A 16,815-nucleotide genomic window follows, 5' to 3' on the forward strand; every position below is an offset into this window, starting at 1 on the left:
GGTTTTTGTTTTTTGTTTTCTTTTTTTCCTCATCTCCTTAAAAGAAAATTGCACAGAGCTGGAGTTCTTCAGGCATCCAAATTTGGATAATGAATCCTGCACTAGGGAACTTTTATGGAAATAAGAGCAACTGAACTGCTGATTCGAAAGATCATTTTTTATTTATTTTTTATTTTTTTAAAGATTTTATTTATTTATTTGACAGATCACAAGTAGGCAGAGAGGCAGGCAGAGAGAGAGAGAGAGAGGAGGAAGCAGACTCCCTGCTGAGCAGAGAGCCCAATGCGGGGCTCGATCCCACAACACTGGGATCATTACCTGAGCCCAAGGCAGAGGCTTTAACCCACTGAGCCATGCAGATGCCCCTGAAAGATCGTTTTTAAAAAGGAAAAATAATTCTTTGCTTGATAAAGCTTTGTATGGTTATAGCCTTCATCATATTTTTGTGTGTGTGATAAAGACTTAAAATGCATTCAAATGTTAATTCAGAATAATGCCCTTTTAGCACTTTAGGGCAGCAGTATTTTTTTTTTTATTTGCTATCCATTGATTTATTTGTTTTTAATAATTTTTTAATTTTTTATAAACATATAATGTATTATTAGCCCCAGGGGTACAGGTCTGTGAATCGCCAGGTTTACATACTTCACAGCACTCACCATAGCACGTAGCCTCCCCTATGTCCATAACCCCACCACCCTTTCCCTATCCCCCTCCCCCCCGACTCCCCCTCACTTTGTATTGTGACATTAAGAGTCTCTTATGGTTTAGGACAGCAGTATTTTACATGAAAGATTTACCACCAGTGGATGGTATGAAATGGAACTTAACCCAAGGAAAAATAAAATTTTGTTATAATAATACTAATAAGCTTTAAGTCATTTCACGGATTGTTTAAAACACAGGAGTCAAAGTATCTTTAATGGTCAAAGTCTATACATAGTATTTTATGGTTTTTTCTTTTTGTTGTAGTGTTGCTGGCCTATGGACACATCATCAGGGATTAAAATAGTATTTTAATAGAGATTTTGTAGGGATTTTGTCTTTCTTGCCCACTCTCTTAAACTCATACTTACCATAGTGCCTAGCACATGTTCAATAAATATTGAGAATGTGTAGAAATTAGATATGACTAATTGATTACATGCTTTAATTATCTTATCCAAGAATGATATATGGAAAACCTTAGAAGTTACATAGAGGAATGGACTCTGTAATATATGTGGTCTATATTGAATTCCTCCTTATGGTAATCTTAGCCTCTTTTAAACTCAAACATTTTTAAAATAATCCCATTCTTTAAGGAATTAAATATTAAAATTTAATATTTAACACATTTAACATTTTGAAACATTTGGTATGTGAATATTAAATTATTAATTTTAAATCATTAACTTGCTTAATAGAATTTATTTTTAATTTTAAAGAACTAAATATTGATAGTAAATTAAATATTTATGTTATATTAAATTATTGATAAACCAATTAATATAAATTATTAATATTAAGGGCATGGGTATTTAAACACAGATATAAGATATTCATTCAATTGATTGATCTTTGAACAATAACATATTGAGTACTAACTATGCACCAGACAATGTTCTAGATGTTTGAGATGTAACAGTAAATAACAAAATATAACCTGTAATGGGGCTTACATCCTAGTGGGGGACTTAGAGGGAGGGACAGACTGAACAGAAAGAGAGTGCTCAAGCAAATGTACAATTGTATAGAAATGATAAGTGGGTAAATGCATAATTGCACAGAAGTGATGTACAGAGAACAAGATAATAGAATAAGGTTATAGTTAGTTATGGAAAAGTAATGTTTTACATATGACAGACAAGGATGTGCATTTGAATGTACCTGAATGAAATGAAGGAACGACCCATAAAGATCCTTGGGGAAAGTTGCCCCAATGGAAGGAACAGTAGGTAAACAAACTTGAACGGGAAGGATGCTTGTCATGTTCAAGGAAGAACAAAATTTGTGATATGAAAGAGAGATTACTAATGGGACAGTATGATAGTGGGGTATGTTATGTATGGGCCAGAGTAAGGACTTCGAGTTTTATTCTAAATAGAATTTGAAGGTCCTGGAAGATTTAGAACATAGTAATGATGTGATATATGATGTATGTCTTAAAAAGAGTCAGCATTCTGGCTATGAAACTGTGGGTGGAAGGCCATGATAGGTAGACATGCAATTTTAGAAGTGGAGACACAAGTTAAGAGAGTGTATCAGGGCACCTGTGTGTCTCAGTGGGTTGGGCCTCTGCCTTTGGCTCAGGTCCTGATCTCAGGGTCCTGGGGTCAAGCCCCGCATTGGGCTCTCTGCTCAGCAGGGAGCCTGCTTCCCCCTCTCTCTCTCTGCCTGCCTCTCTGCCTACTTGTGAACTCTCTCAGTCTGTCAAATAAATAAATAAAATCTTGAAAAAAAAAAGAGAAAGAGAGGAGTATTTCAGTTGTGGTGGAGATCATGTTGGGTTGGAACAAGTTTTTTTGTTCACAAAGCAGCTGTTTGTAACAAATACCTTTATTTTGGATGTACTTGCAGTAGACTGCCAACCTTTTATTTCTTATGTATTAGAAGTAGACAATGAGAGGAAGAGTCAGGGAGGAGTCACAATTTTGTTTGTTTTGCTTGTTTTTTGTTTTTTGGTTTTTGTTTTTGTTTTTTTCGGGATTTTTTTGCTCCAGTAACTAAAAAAGTAGATGTGCCATTCTAAGAAAAAGAAACCTGAAAATGTATAGTGTGGAGGAAGGAAATACATAGTTTTAGATGTGTGGTAAGTTTCAAATGCCTTTTAGCTAGGTAGAGGCATTGACTAAGTAGCTAGATAGACACACTAAGTTGGTTTTCACTCTGACTCCAGGAACCAGGAAGCAATTTGCACAAAGAAGAGTTCCTTTTTCTTTCTCTTTCTTTCTTTCTGTCTTTCTTTCTTTTCTCTTTCTCTTTTTTTTCTTTCTTTTTCTTCCTTTCCTTCTTTATTTTTCTTTCTTTCTTCCTTTTTTTTTTTTGTTAAGAGATCATAAAGTCCCTAACCAAAACTCAAAAATATATTTTATCCTATCTCTGAATTTCCAGTGATATTGGAAAGAGTTAATGGACCCCTTATTCGTATTTTTTTTATTGTAATTTATTAAGGTTAACCTAAGTACCATTTGAAGAATCATTATAGCCTGGAAATAGTAACAATGACATTCCTATCATAACTGTTGGTTGATTTTGTGCCAAGCACTCTTCTCAGTACCTTATTATAATTGCTGCCAAACTCATTTTATTACAAATATACCAAACACATAAAAGAGCCTTGGAAATGCCAAATAAATTGCCTTTGGTTACATGGCTCATAGATTCAGTGCATAATTCCAAATCCTATATTCTTGCAGAACATTCGAAATCATGCAGTAGTTTTTGAGCACATATCATTTCTTTCTTTCATATGCATTTTCTCCTAAGAAATCAAAATGAAGCAATAGTGGTGAAAGCAGCATTTTTCTTAAAAAACAAAATGTTTCCCTTCAGCAACCGTTAATCTTCTCAAGCACACCTAGTTACTTCACCACCAAGAAACATCTTTCTGGTACTTTTGCTTAACTGTCCCAAAGCAGCCACTTCTGAATTCCACATACCCCAATAGCATTCCACTAAAACATTTTGGTGTCCACTGAGCTTTCCCTCTTATATATGATACCTAGCTTGGTCCCTAAATCCCTAACATTCTGATACTTTTTTATTTGTATTTTTGATAACTCATCAATACTCATCTACTAAACTGTTACTTTGTTTTAAATCCCTGTCAATTCTGGGTGCCAGCCAGGCATATGATGGTGAATAAGGAGGTGTAAGTTTGCCATGAGGTCCGGGTTGATTTATAAGGAGCTGTGGAGCTGGGGTGCTGGATGTGAGCAGTAGTTGCAATCAGTAGCTTTTGCTTATTGTTTATAACTTTGGACAGATGCAATTTTTGTAGGTGTATATATTAGTTAATAGTGAGTTGAAATCACCTCTTGTTATTTTATTAAAAGCAAAGAGAAAGAGTGTTTGCATCATGTATTTTAGCCACTTTGTTATATCACACTTAATGAGAACACTCTTTCTGTAGGGGAATCACTCAGGGAGATACGTATCCAACTTATTGCTTTACTGATCAACTTTTAAACTAAAACAGTATTCAACTGACCCTACATACTAGCTATGTAACCTCGGCTTTGATCTCTGCCCCTTTCTGTTTTAAGTTTGTTGCTCAGATTTATCCACCATTGTCATATTTTGAGGTAAGGAAGGTGTATTTTGATTCTCAGAGGCATCATTTATTTCTGTGTGATGATGAAAAAGTTGCTTAATCCTTTCATTCCTGGTTTGTTTTTTCATATATGAAGCAGATATAATGATACCTTATCTGTAAGGTTGTAGAGACTATAAAAAGAATTGAAGTATATGAAACACATAACATGGAAGCTATAAAAGACTAGATGGTCAGTAAACATGATTATTAAATTTTATAATGTAAACAAATAATTTATAATTATGTTGAAGATGTGTTGTCCTGTTACAGTAATTCAACATGTACATATGAATCTATAGATTTTGACATGTACATATGAATCTATAGATTTCACCAAATGTGAGTATGTATTTGTACAGTATGTTCCATTTGTGTGTTTGCACTCTTAAACACATTCTCCTTTAAATACTTTCTGTATTAAAAACAGCTTTGGGTTTGAAACCACAAAGAATTGGTAATATTAAAAATAGCTATTGGAATGTGCTATTTATTCATAAAAATGTAAGTGATTTCTCCATATGTGGGGACATAGGTGTTTCAAAGAATTATGAACGTCAAAACTATAAAGGAGAATTTTTAGAAAAAACCCTTTAAGCAAAATATCTCTCTGGAAGTGTCTAATTCATTCTCCAAGTGTCCAGCAAGATAATTAAATGACCTTAGGAAAACCAAAATGTGCTGTGTATTTATTTACCCTTCTTGAAAAATGTCAGTGACAAATGGTGTAATATAAAATAAAACTGGAAGCTAATTTTCTTAACAGCTTTAAATTCTGATACTCTTTTTAAGAACTCTCCTAAAGAATTTATTGCTCTCTTTGTTTCCTTGACAGGCACTGTCACAGGTCACACTCCTTCTGAGGGTTTGCTTCATTATCCTGACATTAACCTCCATTGGATTTCTTCTGGATCAAAGGTAAGAAGTGAAATTCTTTCATTTTATGTAATTTTATAAATGTTGTTTTAAAAGTATATGTGAAACTCTGATATTCATCAAAGATTTCTTATTAAAAAGTAAAGTTGAAACTGTAATTTCACAATATTTTAAATTAAATAGAGTGGCAGTTTATCTGATTTTTGAAATCGAGGGTGCGTTTTAAATCTAAGCCTTTTAAATGCCATTTAGGTTTTCAAGGTTATTAAATAACACCTATAAATGTAATGAGTAATTTGGCAAAACAACCATAACTCTGATTACTTAACAAAATATGAAACATATTTCAGTACTTTTCCTTTGCCCTTGAACACTTCACAATATATGCCAGAATGTATGTACTGTGTGCTTCAAGTTTATGTCCTTTCCCTCACATGGTGTATTTAAAGAAATTTGTATTCAGTACTACCCTAGCCAGAAAATATATTTACCTGCACAATTTTAAAATGCTTTTATGGCAGGAAGTATATGGAAAAAATAGCTACTCACTATTGCTTAGTATTTATCAATCACTAATATTAATACCAATACCAATATTTATGCACTTAATATGTGCCATGGAATATGTTATTAATTCTTACAACAATGCTCTAAGATAAGAATTACTATAAAGCCCATTTTACAGATGAAGAAAGTGAGACAGACAGATAGTGAAAAATAGAACCCAACACAAACCCAAGAAATGCGACTCCTGCATTCACATATTATAGAATTTACAAATATTGTAGCTTTGTGAAAAACTGTAAACAATTAAGTCATTCTTAAGATTTTATCTTTATTATAGTATAATTGTTCATCAGGTAGGTAACCAGTAGCATTCCTCTCAAGAAATTGTACAGATGAAAGTCTAGAAAACGTAAACTTAATTTATATCGATGGTATGTCACTTTCCCAAAGAAAGCTTAATGGATGTTCTGGAATAGCAGCAGATTCTGGAGTTTTATCAGGATTTAGATCATCAAGTCAGAAATGAACATCAGCTCATTTAGTTAGTTAATAGAACTGTTTAGAATATTTACAACCTATAAACACTTAGTGTAGAGTGATGCATCTGATGGCATTTCACATAATTGTAAGCAAACTGTGTAGAACTTCAAACTTAACTTTCTCCAATACTTTAAAGGTTGTGTTTATTATTTACTTTGTTTGGCTCTCTATCCCTACTTTTCTAGACTAAAAATAAAGTTCAATCTGAGCCATAAAAAGAGAAAATGGAAAAATGAATCACAGTTCCCTCTGCAATTATTAGCCAGATCTAGAGAATCAGGATCTCACATTTTAAAGATCACAGTTCTATTGGTTGCATTCACTTACAAAAAGTAGCAATAAGCTAATAGCAATAGTATAGTTTCATTTTCTTAATGAAGATTTTTTTTTGTCCCCATGCATACAGGTAAACAGGCCAAAAAGCAGGCTATCAATTTTGTCATAATGTATCTTATGGTATTTTAAATCAATCTTATTGTATATAATTAGTTTAAAATCTAAACTGCCTCTGGCCTTATTTGGAAGCTCATACTGAGATATAGATAAGTCATTCCAATCCAGTGCAGTAAAAGCCAAAAGAGAAGGGAATGATGTTTTTATAGTGCTGAAAGAAAAATTACAGCCAACCTATAATATTATATAGCAAAAATAAAAGTGAAGTAAAAGGTATTGATACAGACTTCTACAGGAAGCTTCACATATGATAGTGAAATGTTGAAAATTTTCTTTTGAAGTTGAAAATGAGTTAGATAAGCTATTATTTAACATTCTGCCACAAATAATCAATGGAGGAAGGAAAGAAAAAGAAATAAAATGCATAAGGATTTGAAAGAAATTAATAGCTCAATTAAAAATTAGTTTATATTAATTAATAAATATAACTAATGAATTAATGAAAAAATCCAAAGAATTTAGTGGAAAATTTTTCAAATTAATAGATGAATTTGGGGAAAATTTTAGAAAAATGGCTATCAACTACATTTTTATGCACTAGCAAATAAGAAACTATATGCAATTGCAAAATACATTAAAAAGTAAGAAAAAGCAATCCTAAAAAATGAATAGACTATGGGAATGTGGCAGCAGATTAAGAAGACCCTAGGCTCACCTTGTCTAAGAAATACAACAAGATAACTATCAAATCATCCTAAATACCCCAGAAATCAACCTGTTGTCTGGCAGAAAAAACTCCACAAATAAAGGTAGAGAAAAGGCTTCGTCGAAGAAAGTAGGAAATGCAAAGATGCAGTTTAGAAGAAAAATGGTTGCTGATCCCTGTAGTAGGGAGGGAAACGTCATGGAAGAGAAGGGTGAGAGACAAACTAACACACAGGGAAGTGCATAGAGAAAATAAATCCCATAGCAATTGGCTTGGAAACTGAGAGGGGTCAAATTTTATGTTTTTGCAATGAAAGGGGCTTAAAGCATAGACTTCTAAAGATCAGCAAGTTTGGTTCATTGGGGCATTGGTGCTGCTCTTTGGAAAAAAGGTAGGGCTGACAGCTTGAAGACATACAGCCTGGAAACAGCAATCTGAAAATTGCCTAGGTCACACAGTGAGGAGGTTATTTGTTGTCCCAGACAGGCAGTATCCTTGGAGAGACCCCACTGGGAACAAAGAAACTGTCAGGTGCCATTTCCCTCCATTGCCCCTCAGTATAAGAACAGGACCACCTGAGAGAAGCAAAGACACTGGTTTTCCAACTTACTTAAACCAAGTCCTACCCCCCATGCTTTAGTGAGCCCCTCCTTCCAGCTTAGGTTGCCCTAGTCCCAGTGCTGTGGGCCCTCTGCATAGAAACCCAGCCAAAATCCTTACTCATACTACATCTACCAACCAGAGAGTTTTGTGACATCTCATTTCTGGTGACACTGCTAACAGGTTTTACCTCCCAAGCACACTAGAGCACACCTGGTTAAAATACACCACATTCAGGCCAGGGACCATACACTGCCTATAACAGGCAAAGAAAACCTCTAGAGATGACTGGCCTGAAAGATAATATGGCTAGAACAAAACAGCAGAGCACATGCAGCACACACTGGAGATATTTCTGGAAGTACTAGGCCCTAGAGAACAAGGGACACTACATGGCAGGGCACTACAGGACCCTCACTTTGTAAGCCCATTACCCTCAACAACAGGAGACATATCTGACTTCTTTAAAAAAGAGAAATAGGCACAGAGACTTAGACAAATGAGAAGACAGAAAAATTTGTCCCAAATGAAAGATAAGGACAAGGCCATGGCCAGAGATCTAAGTGAAACAGATATAAATATCATGGCTGTTAGGGTATTTAAAGCAATGATCATAATGCTACTTGCTGGACCAGAGAAAAGAGTGGAAGACACAACAGAAAAAAGAACCAGTCAGAGATGAACAGTGCAATAAATGAGATTAGGAACATGCTTGATGGAATGAACAACAGGCTGGAAGAAACAGAGGAACAAGACCTTAAAGACAGAATAATAGAAAGTAATCAAGCTGAACAAAGAGAGAAAAAAAATATGCAAAAGGAATTTAGACTTAGGGAACTCAATGACTTCATCAAATGTAATAACATTAGCATTTTAGGAGTCCCAGAAGAAGAGAAAGAAAAGGAGGCAGAAAATGTATTTGAAGAGAAAGTATCTGAAAACTTCCCTAATCTGGGAAAGGAAACAGAAATCCAGATCCAAGAGGCACAGAGAACTCCCAGAAACAACAAAAGCAAGACACCAACAAACAAACACCAAGACATATAATTAAAATGGCAAAATGTAGTGGTAAAGAAATAATTTAAAAGCAACAAGAAAAAAGATAGTTACTTACAAGGGAAACCGCATTAGACTATCAGCAGATTTTTCAGCAGAAACTTTCCAGGCCAGAAGGGAGTTGCATGATATATTCAAAGTGCTGAATAGGAAAAATCCACAGCTGAGAATAATCTATCCAGAAAGGTTATCATTCAAAATAGAAGAAGAAATAAAGAGTTCCCCAGACAAAAACTAAAGGAGTTCATGACCTCTAAATCAGCCCTGCCAGAAATATTAAAGGGGATTCTTTGAGTGGAAAAGAAAGACCAACCCTGACAGTACTAAGGTAGGAAACACGAAAGTGGCAAAAATGAATATTTTTGTAAAATATCAGTCACAGACCACACACACACACACGTAAAATATGCCACCAAATACTTAAAATATCAGGAGGAGAGGAGTAAAGAAAGAATGGGTCAAACTAAAATGGCCATCAACTTGACACAGATGACATAATATGTAAGGGAAATTATATACACACCAAATGGTAACCACAAATCAAAAATCACTAATAAATATGTAAAGAATAAAAAGAAAGAGATCCAAATATATCACTAAAGAAAACTGGCAAACCATTAAACAGATAAGACAAGAAAGGATCAGAGAAAATCTTCAGAAAAAAAAAAAAACACAAAATAGGTAATAAAATGGCAATAAATACATATCTGTCAGTAATTACTTAAATTTAAATGGACTAAACACTCCAGGCAATAGACATAGAATGACAAAATAGTGACAAAATGGATTTTTAAAAGAGAGACTCATCTATAGGCTGTTTAGAAGAGACTCATTTCAGTCCTAAAAACACCTGAAGATGGAAGTGAGGAAATGGAGATACATTTATTCTGCAAATGAGTGTCAAAGGAAACCCTAAGTAGCCATACTTATACTGGAGAAAATAGACTTTAAATCAATATTTTAACAAGAGACAAAGAAGGGCCCTATGCAATAAAAAAGGGATAATCCAACAAGAGATAACAATCATAAATACTTATGCACCCAACGTGAGAGCACCCAAATACATAAAATAGTTAAAGGAACTAATTGATAAGAATATAATTATAGTAGGGGATTTTAATACCCCCACTTACATCAGTAGGTCATCTAAGTTTAAAATCAATTGAAACAGTGGCTTTGAATGACACACTGGACCAGATGGGTTTAACAGATGTATTCAGAACATTCCATCCTAAAACAGCACAATACACATTCTTTTCAAGTGCACATGGAGCATGTTCCAGAATAGATCACATATTAGGCCACAAAACACTGAAAAAGATTAAAGTTGTATCTTTTCTGACTACGATGCTATGAAACTAAAAGTCAACCACAAACCAAAAAAAAAAAAAAAAAAAAAAAAATCTTAAAAGTACACAAATACATGGAGATTAAATAACATGTTAATAGACAATAGATAGATGGACCAGGAAATAAAAGAAGAAATCAAAAAGCACATGGAAAGAAATGAAAATGAAAACACAATGGTTCGAAACCTTTGGAATGAAACAAAAGCAATCCTAAGAGAAAAGCTTATAGCAATACAAGCTTACCTCAGGAAGCAAGAAAATCTCAACTAAACAACTTAACACTTAAAAGAGCTAGAAAAGGAACAATAGATAAAGCCTAAAACCAGAAAAGGGAAGGAAATAATAAATTTTAGAGCTGAAATAAATGATCTAGAAACTTAAAAAAATAAAACAGATCAATGAAACCAGGAGCTGGCTCTTTGAAAAATCAATAAAATTGATAAACCTTTAACCAGGCTTATCAAGCAAAAAAGAGAAAGGATTCGAGTAAATAAAATTACAAATGAGAGAGGAGAAATAATACCAAAACCATAGAAATACAAAAAATTATAAAAGAATATTATGAAAAACTGTATACCAACAAATTGGCCAACCTAGAAGAAATAGATAAATTCCTAGAAACATATAGCCTACCAAAATGGAAACAAGAAGAAATAGAAAATTTTTAATAGACTGATAACCAGAAAAGAAATTAAATCAATAATCAAAAAATCTCCCACCAAACAAAAGTCCAGGACTAGATGGCTTCTGAGGAGAATTCTACCAAACATTTAATGAAGAGTTAATACCTATTATTTTCAAACTATTCCAGAAGATAGAGGAGAAAGGAAAGCTTCCCAGCTCTTGCTATGAGGCCAGCATTACTCTGATGCCAAAATCAGATAAAGACCCCATCAAAAAAGAGAAGTACAGGCCAATATCTCTGATGAACATAGATTCAAAAATCTTCAACAAAATAATGGAAATTGAATCCAATAATACATTCAAAAGATTGTTGCCTAGCATGAAGTGGGGTTTATTCCTGGGTGGCAAGGGTGGTTCAGTATTCACAAATTGATCAGCGTGATATATCACATCAGTAAGAGAAAGAATAAGAACCAATTGATCATTTCAATAGATACAGAAAAAGCATTTGACAAAGTACAACATCTATTCAAGATAAAAACCCTCAATAAGATAGGAATAGAAGGAACATACCTCAACATCATTAACGCCATATACAGAAGACCCATAGCTAATGCAATCCTCAGTAGAGCAAAACAGAGCTTTTCATGTAAGGTCAGGAATAAGACAAGGATGTCCACTCTCACCACTTCTGTTCAATGCAGTACTGGAAGTCCTAGCCACAGCAATCAGACAACAAAAAGAAATAAAAAGCCTCCAAATTGTTAAGGAAGAAGTAAAACTTTCACTATTTGCAGATGATGTAATACTGTGTATAGAAAATCCTAGACTCCACCAAAAAACGTATTCAGTAAAGTCAACGATATAAAATTAATATACAGAAATCTGTTGCATTTCTATACACCAATAATGAAGCAGCAGAAAGAGAAATTAGGAAAACAGTTCCATTTACAACTGCATCAAAAATAATAAAGTACGGAGGAATAAACCTAACCAAGAGATGAGAGACCTGTATTGTGAAAACTGTAAAACACTGATGAAAGGAATTGAAGATAACACAAAGAAATGGAAAGATATTCTATGCTCATGGATTAGAAAAATTAATATTGTTAAGATGTTGACTCAAAGCAATCTGTGCATTCACTGCAATCCCTGTCAGAATACCAATAGCTTTTTTTCTTTTTTAATAGAACTAGAACAAAAAATTCTCAAATTTATATGGAGCCACAAAAAACCATGAAAAGCCAAAGCAGTCTTGAAAAGCAAAGCTGGGGGCATCATAGTTCTGGACTTCATGTTATATTACAAAGCTTTAGTGATCCAAATAGTATGGTACTGGCACAAAAATAGACACATAAATCAATAAAAACCCAGAAATAAGTCTACAATTATATAGTCAATTATTCTTCAACAAAGCATGAAAGAATATCCAATGGGGAAAAAACAGTCTGTCTCTTCAGTAGATGGTGTTGGAAAAACTGGTCAGCTATATGCAAAAGAATGAAACTGGACCACTTTCTTACACCAAAAATAAATTCAAAATAGATTAAAAACTTAAATGTAAGACTGAAACTATAAAAATCCTGAAAGAGAAATCACTTCTCTGACATCGGCCATAGCAACTTTTTTCTAGCTAAGTCCCTTGAAGCAAGGGAAGTAATACCAAAAATAAACTGTTAGCACTACATCAAAATAAAAAGCTTCTGCACATGGGAGCACTTGGGTGCTTCAGTCATTAAGCATCTGCCTTTGGCCAGGTCATGATCCCAGGGTCCTTGGATCAAGCACCGCATTGGGCTCCCTGCTTGGCAGGAAGCCTGCTTCTCCCTCCCACTCCCCCTGCTTGTGTTCCCTCTGTCTCTCTCTCTCTCTCTCTCTCTCTCTCTCTGTGTGTGTGTGTGTGTGTGTGTGTGTCAAATAAATAAATAAATAAAATCTTAGAAAAATAAAAAAGCTTCTGCACGCAAAGGAAATAATCAACAAAATTAAAAGTCACCTATGGAATGGGAGAATATATTTGCAAATGATATATCCCATAAAGGGTAGTATACAAAATACATAAAGAACTTACAAAACACAACACTCAAGAAACAAATAATCCAATTTAAAAATGGGCAGAAGACATGAACAGGTATTTCTCTAAAGACATCCAGTGAGCCAACAGACACATGAAAATATGCTTATCATCACTTGTCGTCAGGGAAATGAGGATCAAAACTGCAATGTGATACCACTCATACCTATCAGAATGGCTAAAATCAACATCAGAAACAGCAGCTGTTGATGGGGATGTGAGAAAAAGGAATCCTCTGGCATTGTTGATAGGAATGCAAACTGGTGCTGCCTCTGTGGAAAAACAGTAATCTCAGTACTAGGTATTTAACCAATAAATACAAAAATGCTAATTCAGAGTGATACATGCACCCCTATGTTTACAGCAGCATTATGTACAACAACCAAGATATGGAAGCTGCTCAGGAAGTGCCCATTGATTGATGAATAGATAAGGAAGATGAGATATATAGATAGATATATAGATATATAGATATATAATTTATAATATATATTTATATATAATTTATAATATATTTTATATATGATGTATAATATATTATTATATTATATTTGTTGGTATATATATGCGTATATATACATATATGTGTGTATATATATAGCATATATAGATTTGAATATTATTCCCACATAAAAAAAATGAAATCTCGCCATTTGCAACAACATGGATAGAATATGTGAAATGCTAAGTGAAATAAGTCAATCATAGACAAATACCATATAATTTTACTATTATGTGAAATTAAGAAACAAACAAATGAGCAAAGCAAATAAAAGAGAGAGGAAGTTAAATCAAGAAACAGACTCTTAATTATAGAGATAACAGTTAGTTATCAAAGAGGATGCGTGAAATAGGTGATGGAGATTAAGGAGCACACTTGTGATGAGCCTCAGGTGGCGTGTGGAGTTGTCAAATCACAATATCGTACCCATGAAACTAATACAACACTGTAGGTTAACTGAGATTAAAATAAGAACTTTGAAGGAATGAGTAAAAAATCTCTTTAAAACATGATCAAACTATTGAAATATTATGAAAAATAACTAAAGAACTAAATAAATGGAGAGATAACTATATCCATAGATTAGAATGCTCAGTATTATAAAATTATGACTTCTCACCAAATTTATTTATATATTTAATACAGTTGAAATTAACATTGTAAGAAATTTCTTCCTGGAATTTGGTAGGTTCTTTCTAAGATATATGTATATGGAAATGCAAAGGCCCTATCATAGCCAACACAGTCCTGAGGTTTAAAAAAAAAAAAATGGCAGTAGTTGCTCTACTGGCTGTCAAGACTTATTATAAAGCTACAGTAATTAGACATGCTTTACTGGCACAAAGATTAGAACAGAATTTAGAAACAGATCTATTCATTTATATAGACTTGATTTGTGAAAAAGGTGTCCCTGCAGAGCTGTGGGAAAAGGCTGTCTTTTCAATAAATGGTCTTGGAAACATTGGATTTCCACATAGAAATAAGAAAAATAAACTTGACAAATATTTCACACCATAAAAAGTTAATTCTGGGGTCAGCGCTTATGGATTTAAAAGTGAGTGGAAAACTAATATAGATTCCAACAAATAGCATAGTAACATATCTCTATAACCTTAGAGTAGGTAATAATATCAAATGGTACACAAAAATCCCTAGTCATAAAGATAAAAGTGATTAATTAGGCTGTAATTAACATTAGGAAAATCAATTCTTCTACAGTTTACTCTCATTAAGACAGTAAAAAATAAAACCCTCAAATAGAAAATGCCATTTGCAAATTTGTGAATAGCAAACACCTTTTATCCCAAATGACTAAAAGTATTGACAATCCCTATTGAAATGTTCACACACTGAAGGGAGAATTTATATTGTGATACCTAATTTGAAAGACTGAAAATTTTACTAAATTTGAACATGTAAAAGAATGTTTGGACAGCATTTTTTATGATAAACAAATGCTGCCAACAATCCAAATGTCCTTTAAGAAGTGAATGGATACATGGATATTGGTATATTTACACAATGGAACACTCTACAACAGTGAAAAGAATGAACTGCTACTACATGCAACATCATAGGTGTATCTCATTAACAAGAGTAAATGAAAGATGTTAGGTACAAAAAGTGGTGTACAATATAATCCCATCTGTTAAGAGTAAAAAAAAAAATTCAATAATTTTAAAGAATTTATGCTAATGTGGTAAAATATTAATTTAAAAAGGATATGGTGGGATGCCTGGGTGGCTCAGTCGGTTAAGCCACTGCTTTCAGCTCAGGTCATGATCCCAGGGTCTTGGGATCAAGTCCCACATCTGGCTCCTTGCTCGGTGGGGAGCCTGCTTCTCTCTCTGCCTCTGCCTGCCACTCTGCCTGCTTGTGTGTTCCCCCCACGGCCCCTCCCAACAAATAAATAAAATAAAAATAAAATAAAATCTTTAAAAAAAAAAAGATTTAAAAAGGATATGATTACCATTAAAAGGTAGCTATTCTTTCCCAGGTAGAAGGAAGGTGGAAATATTGAGGAGGAAAGAGTTATCTTTGGCGATGCTGATATTGAGTGGTAGTTACAAGATTGTTTATTTGTTGAAAGTCATCAAACTGCGTATTTTTTTAATTGTTTTTTTTTCAGTGTTCCAAAATTCATTCTTTATGCACCTCACCCAGTGCTCCATGCAATACGTGCCCTCCATAATAGCCACCACTAGTCTAACCCAGCCCCCCAGCCCCCCAGCCCCCTCCCCTCCAACACCCTCTGAGTCCACAGTCTCTCATACTTCTACTCCCTTTTCGATTTCCCCCAACTCCCTTCTCCTCTCCATCTCCCAATGTCCTCTGTGTTATTCCTTATGCTCCACAAGTAAGCGAAACCACGTGATAATTGACTCTCTCTGCTTAACTTATTCACTCTGCATAATATCCTCCAGCCCCATCCATGTTGATGCAAAAGTTGGGTATTCATCCTTTCTGATGGAGGCATAATACTCCATTGTATATATGGACCATATCTTCTTTATCCAGAATTTTTTTTCTGTCAGAAATTCCCCAGATATTGATTTAAAAAAAAAAAAAAACTAGTTTATACTAACTATATAGCATTATTTGAGAAGGTAAAAATTTTTAATATTTTATTCACAGAAAGATAAGTCACGTTACTTGAATGCAAACAAATCATAAACCATTACCCTGTTTTAACTGAATTTAAAGTACTTCATAAAAAGTGTTTGCTTTTTTGTCTAAAAATATTATATTCAATTTTAAAGAAACAGCCATAATTATTAGATGCAGAAAAAATACTTGAGTTAAATAAATATATTACTTTAGATTTTCTTTATATTTCTCTTTATACCTCTATTTCTAAATTAAGTAAATAATATATCTGTTTTATGACATTAATTCAAGAATATTTTAATTAGAAAATTCACCTGTCATAACAGTAGTATTTATCTGTTACAAAAACATTTATCCAAGAAATATTAGATAAATATATATGAAGTTTATTTTAAGCTGATAAAGTAGCTATTCATTCCTGTTATTACAAGATAATTTATAAATGTTTATCTTTACCTGACATCAAATACTCTTTCAGATACATAAAAAAATGCTTATTTAACTTAGAGTTTGAATTTTAAGAATACCATATGTACAAAAATATTCATCACAAAATAATTTTTTAAATGCCTATAATTATGCTACCCATCATATAGGCATAATTACATATAATCCATTTTCCCAATATTTCAGAAATTGACAATTCATGATATTAGAGTGACTAACTGTATTAGGCCTCCTTACAAG

At 33.5% G+C, this 16,815-nt stretch overlaps 1 protein-coding gene across 1 annotated transcript in view; it reads left to right on the forward strand.

Moving 5' to 3' along the window:
- Positions 1-16,815, forward strand: part of AGMO (alkylglycerol monooxygenase) — a 350,536-nt gene that overhangs the window by 183,550 nt on the left and 150,171 nt on the right. The window contains exon 11 of the mRNA XM_032305555.1: positions 5,130-5,212. Coding sequence (XP_032161446.1) covers positions 5,130-5,212 — 83 coding nt within the window. The remainder of the gene's footprint in view (positions 1-5,129; positions 5,213-16,815) is intronic.

The sequence above is a fragment of the Mustela erminea genome, chromosome 11 (genome assembly GCF_009829155.1).
Source record: "Mustela erminea isolate mMusErm1 chromosome 11, mMusErm1.Pri, whole genome shotgun sequence".
In the NCBI taxonomy this organism is placed as follows: Eukaryota; Metazoa; Chordata; class Mammalia; order Carnivora; family Mustelidae; genus Mustela; species Mustela erminea.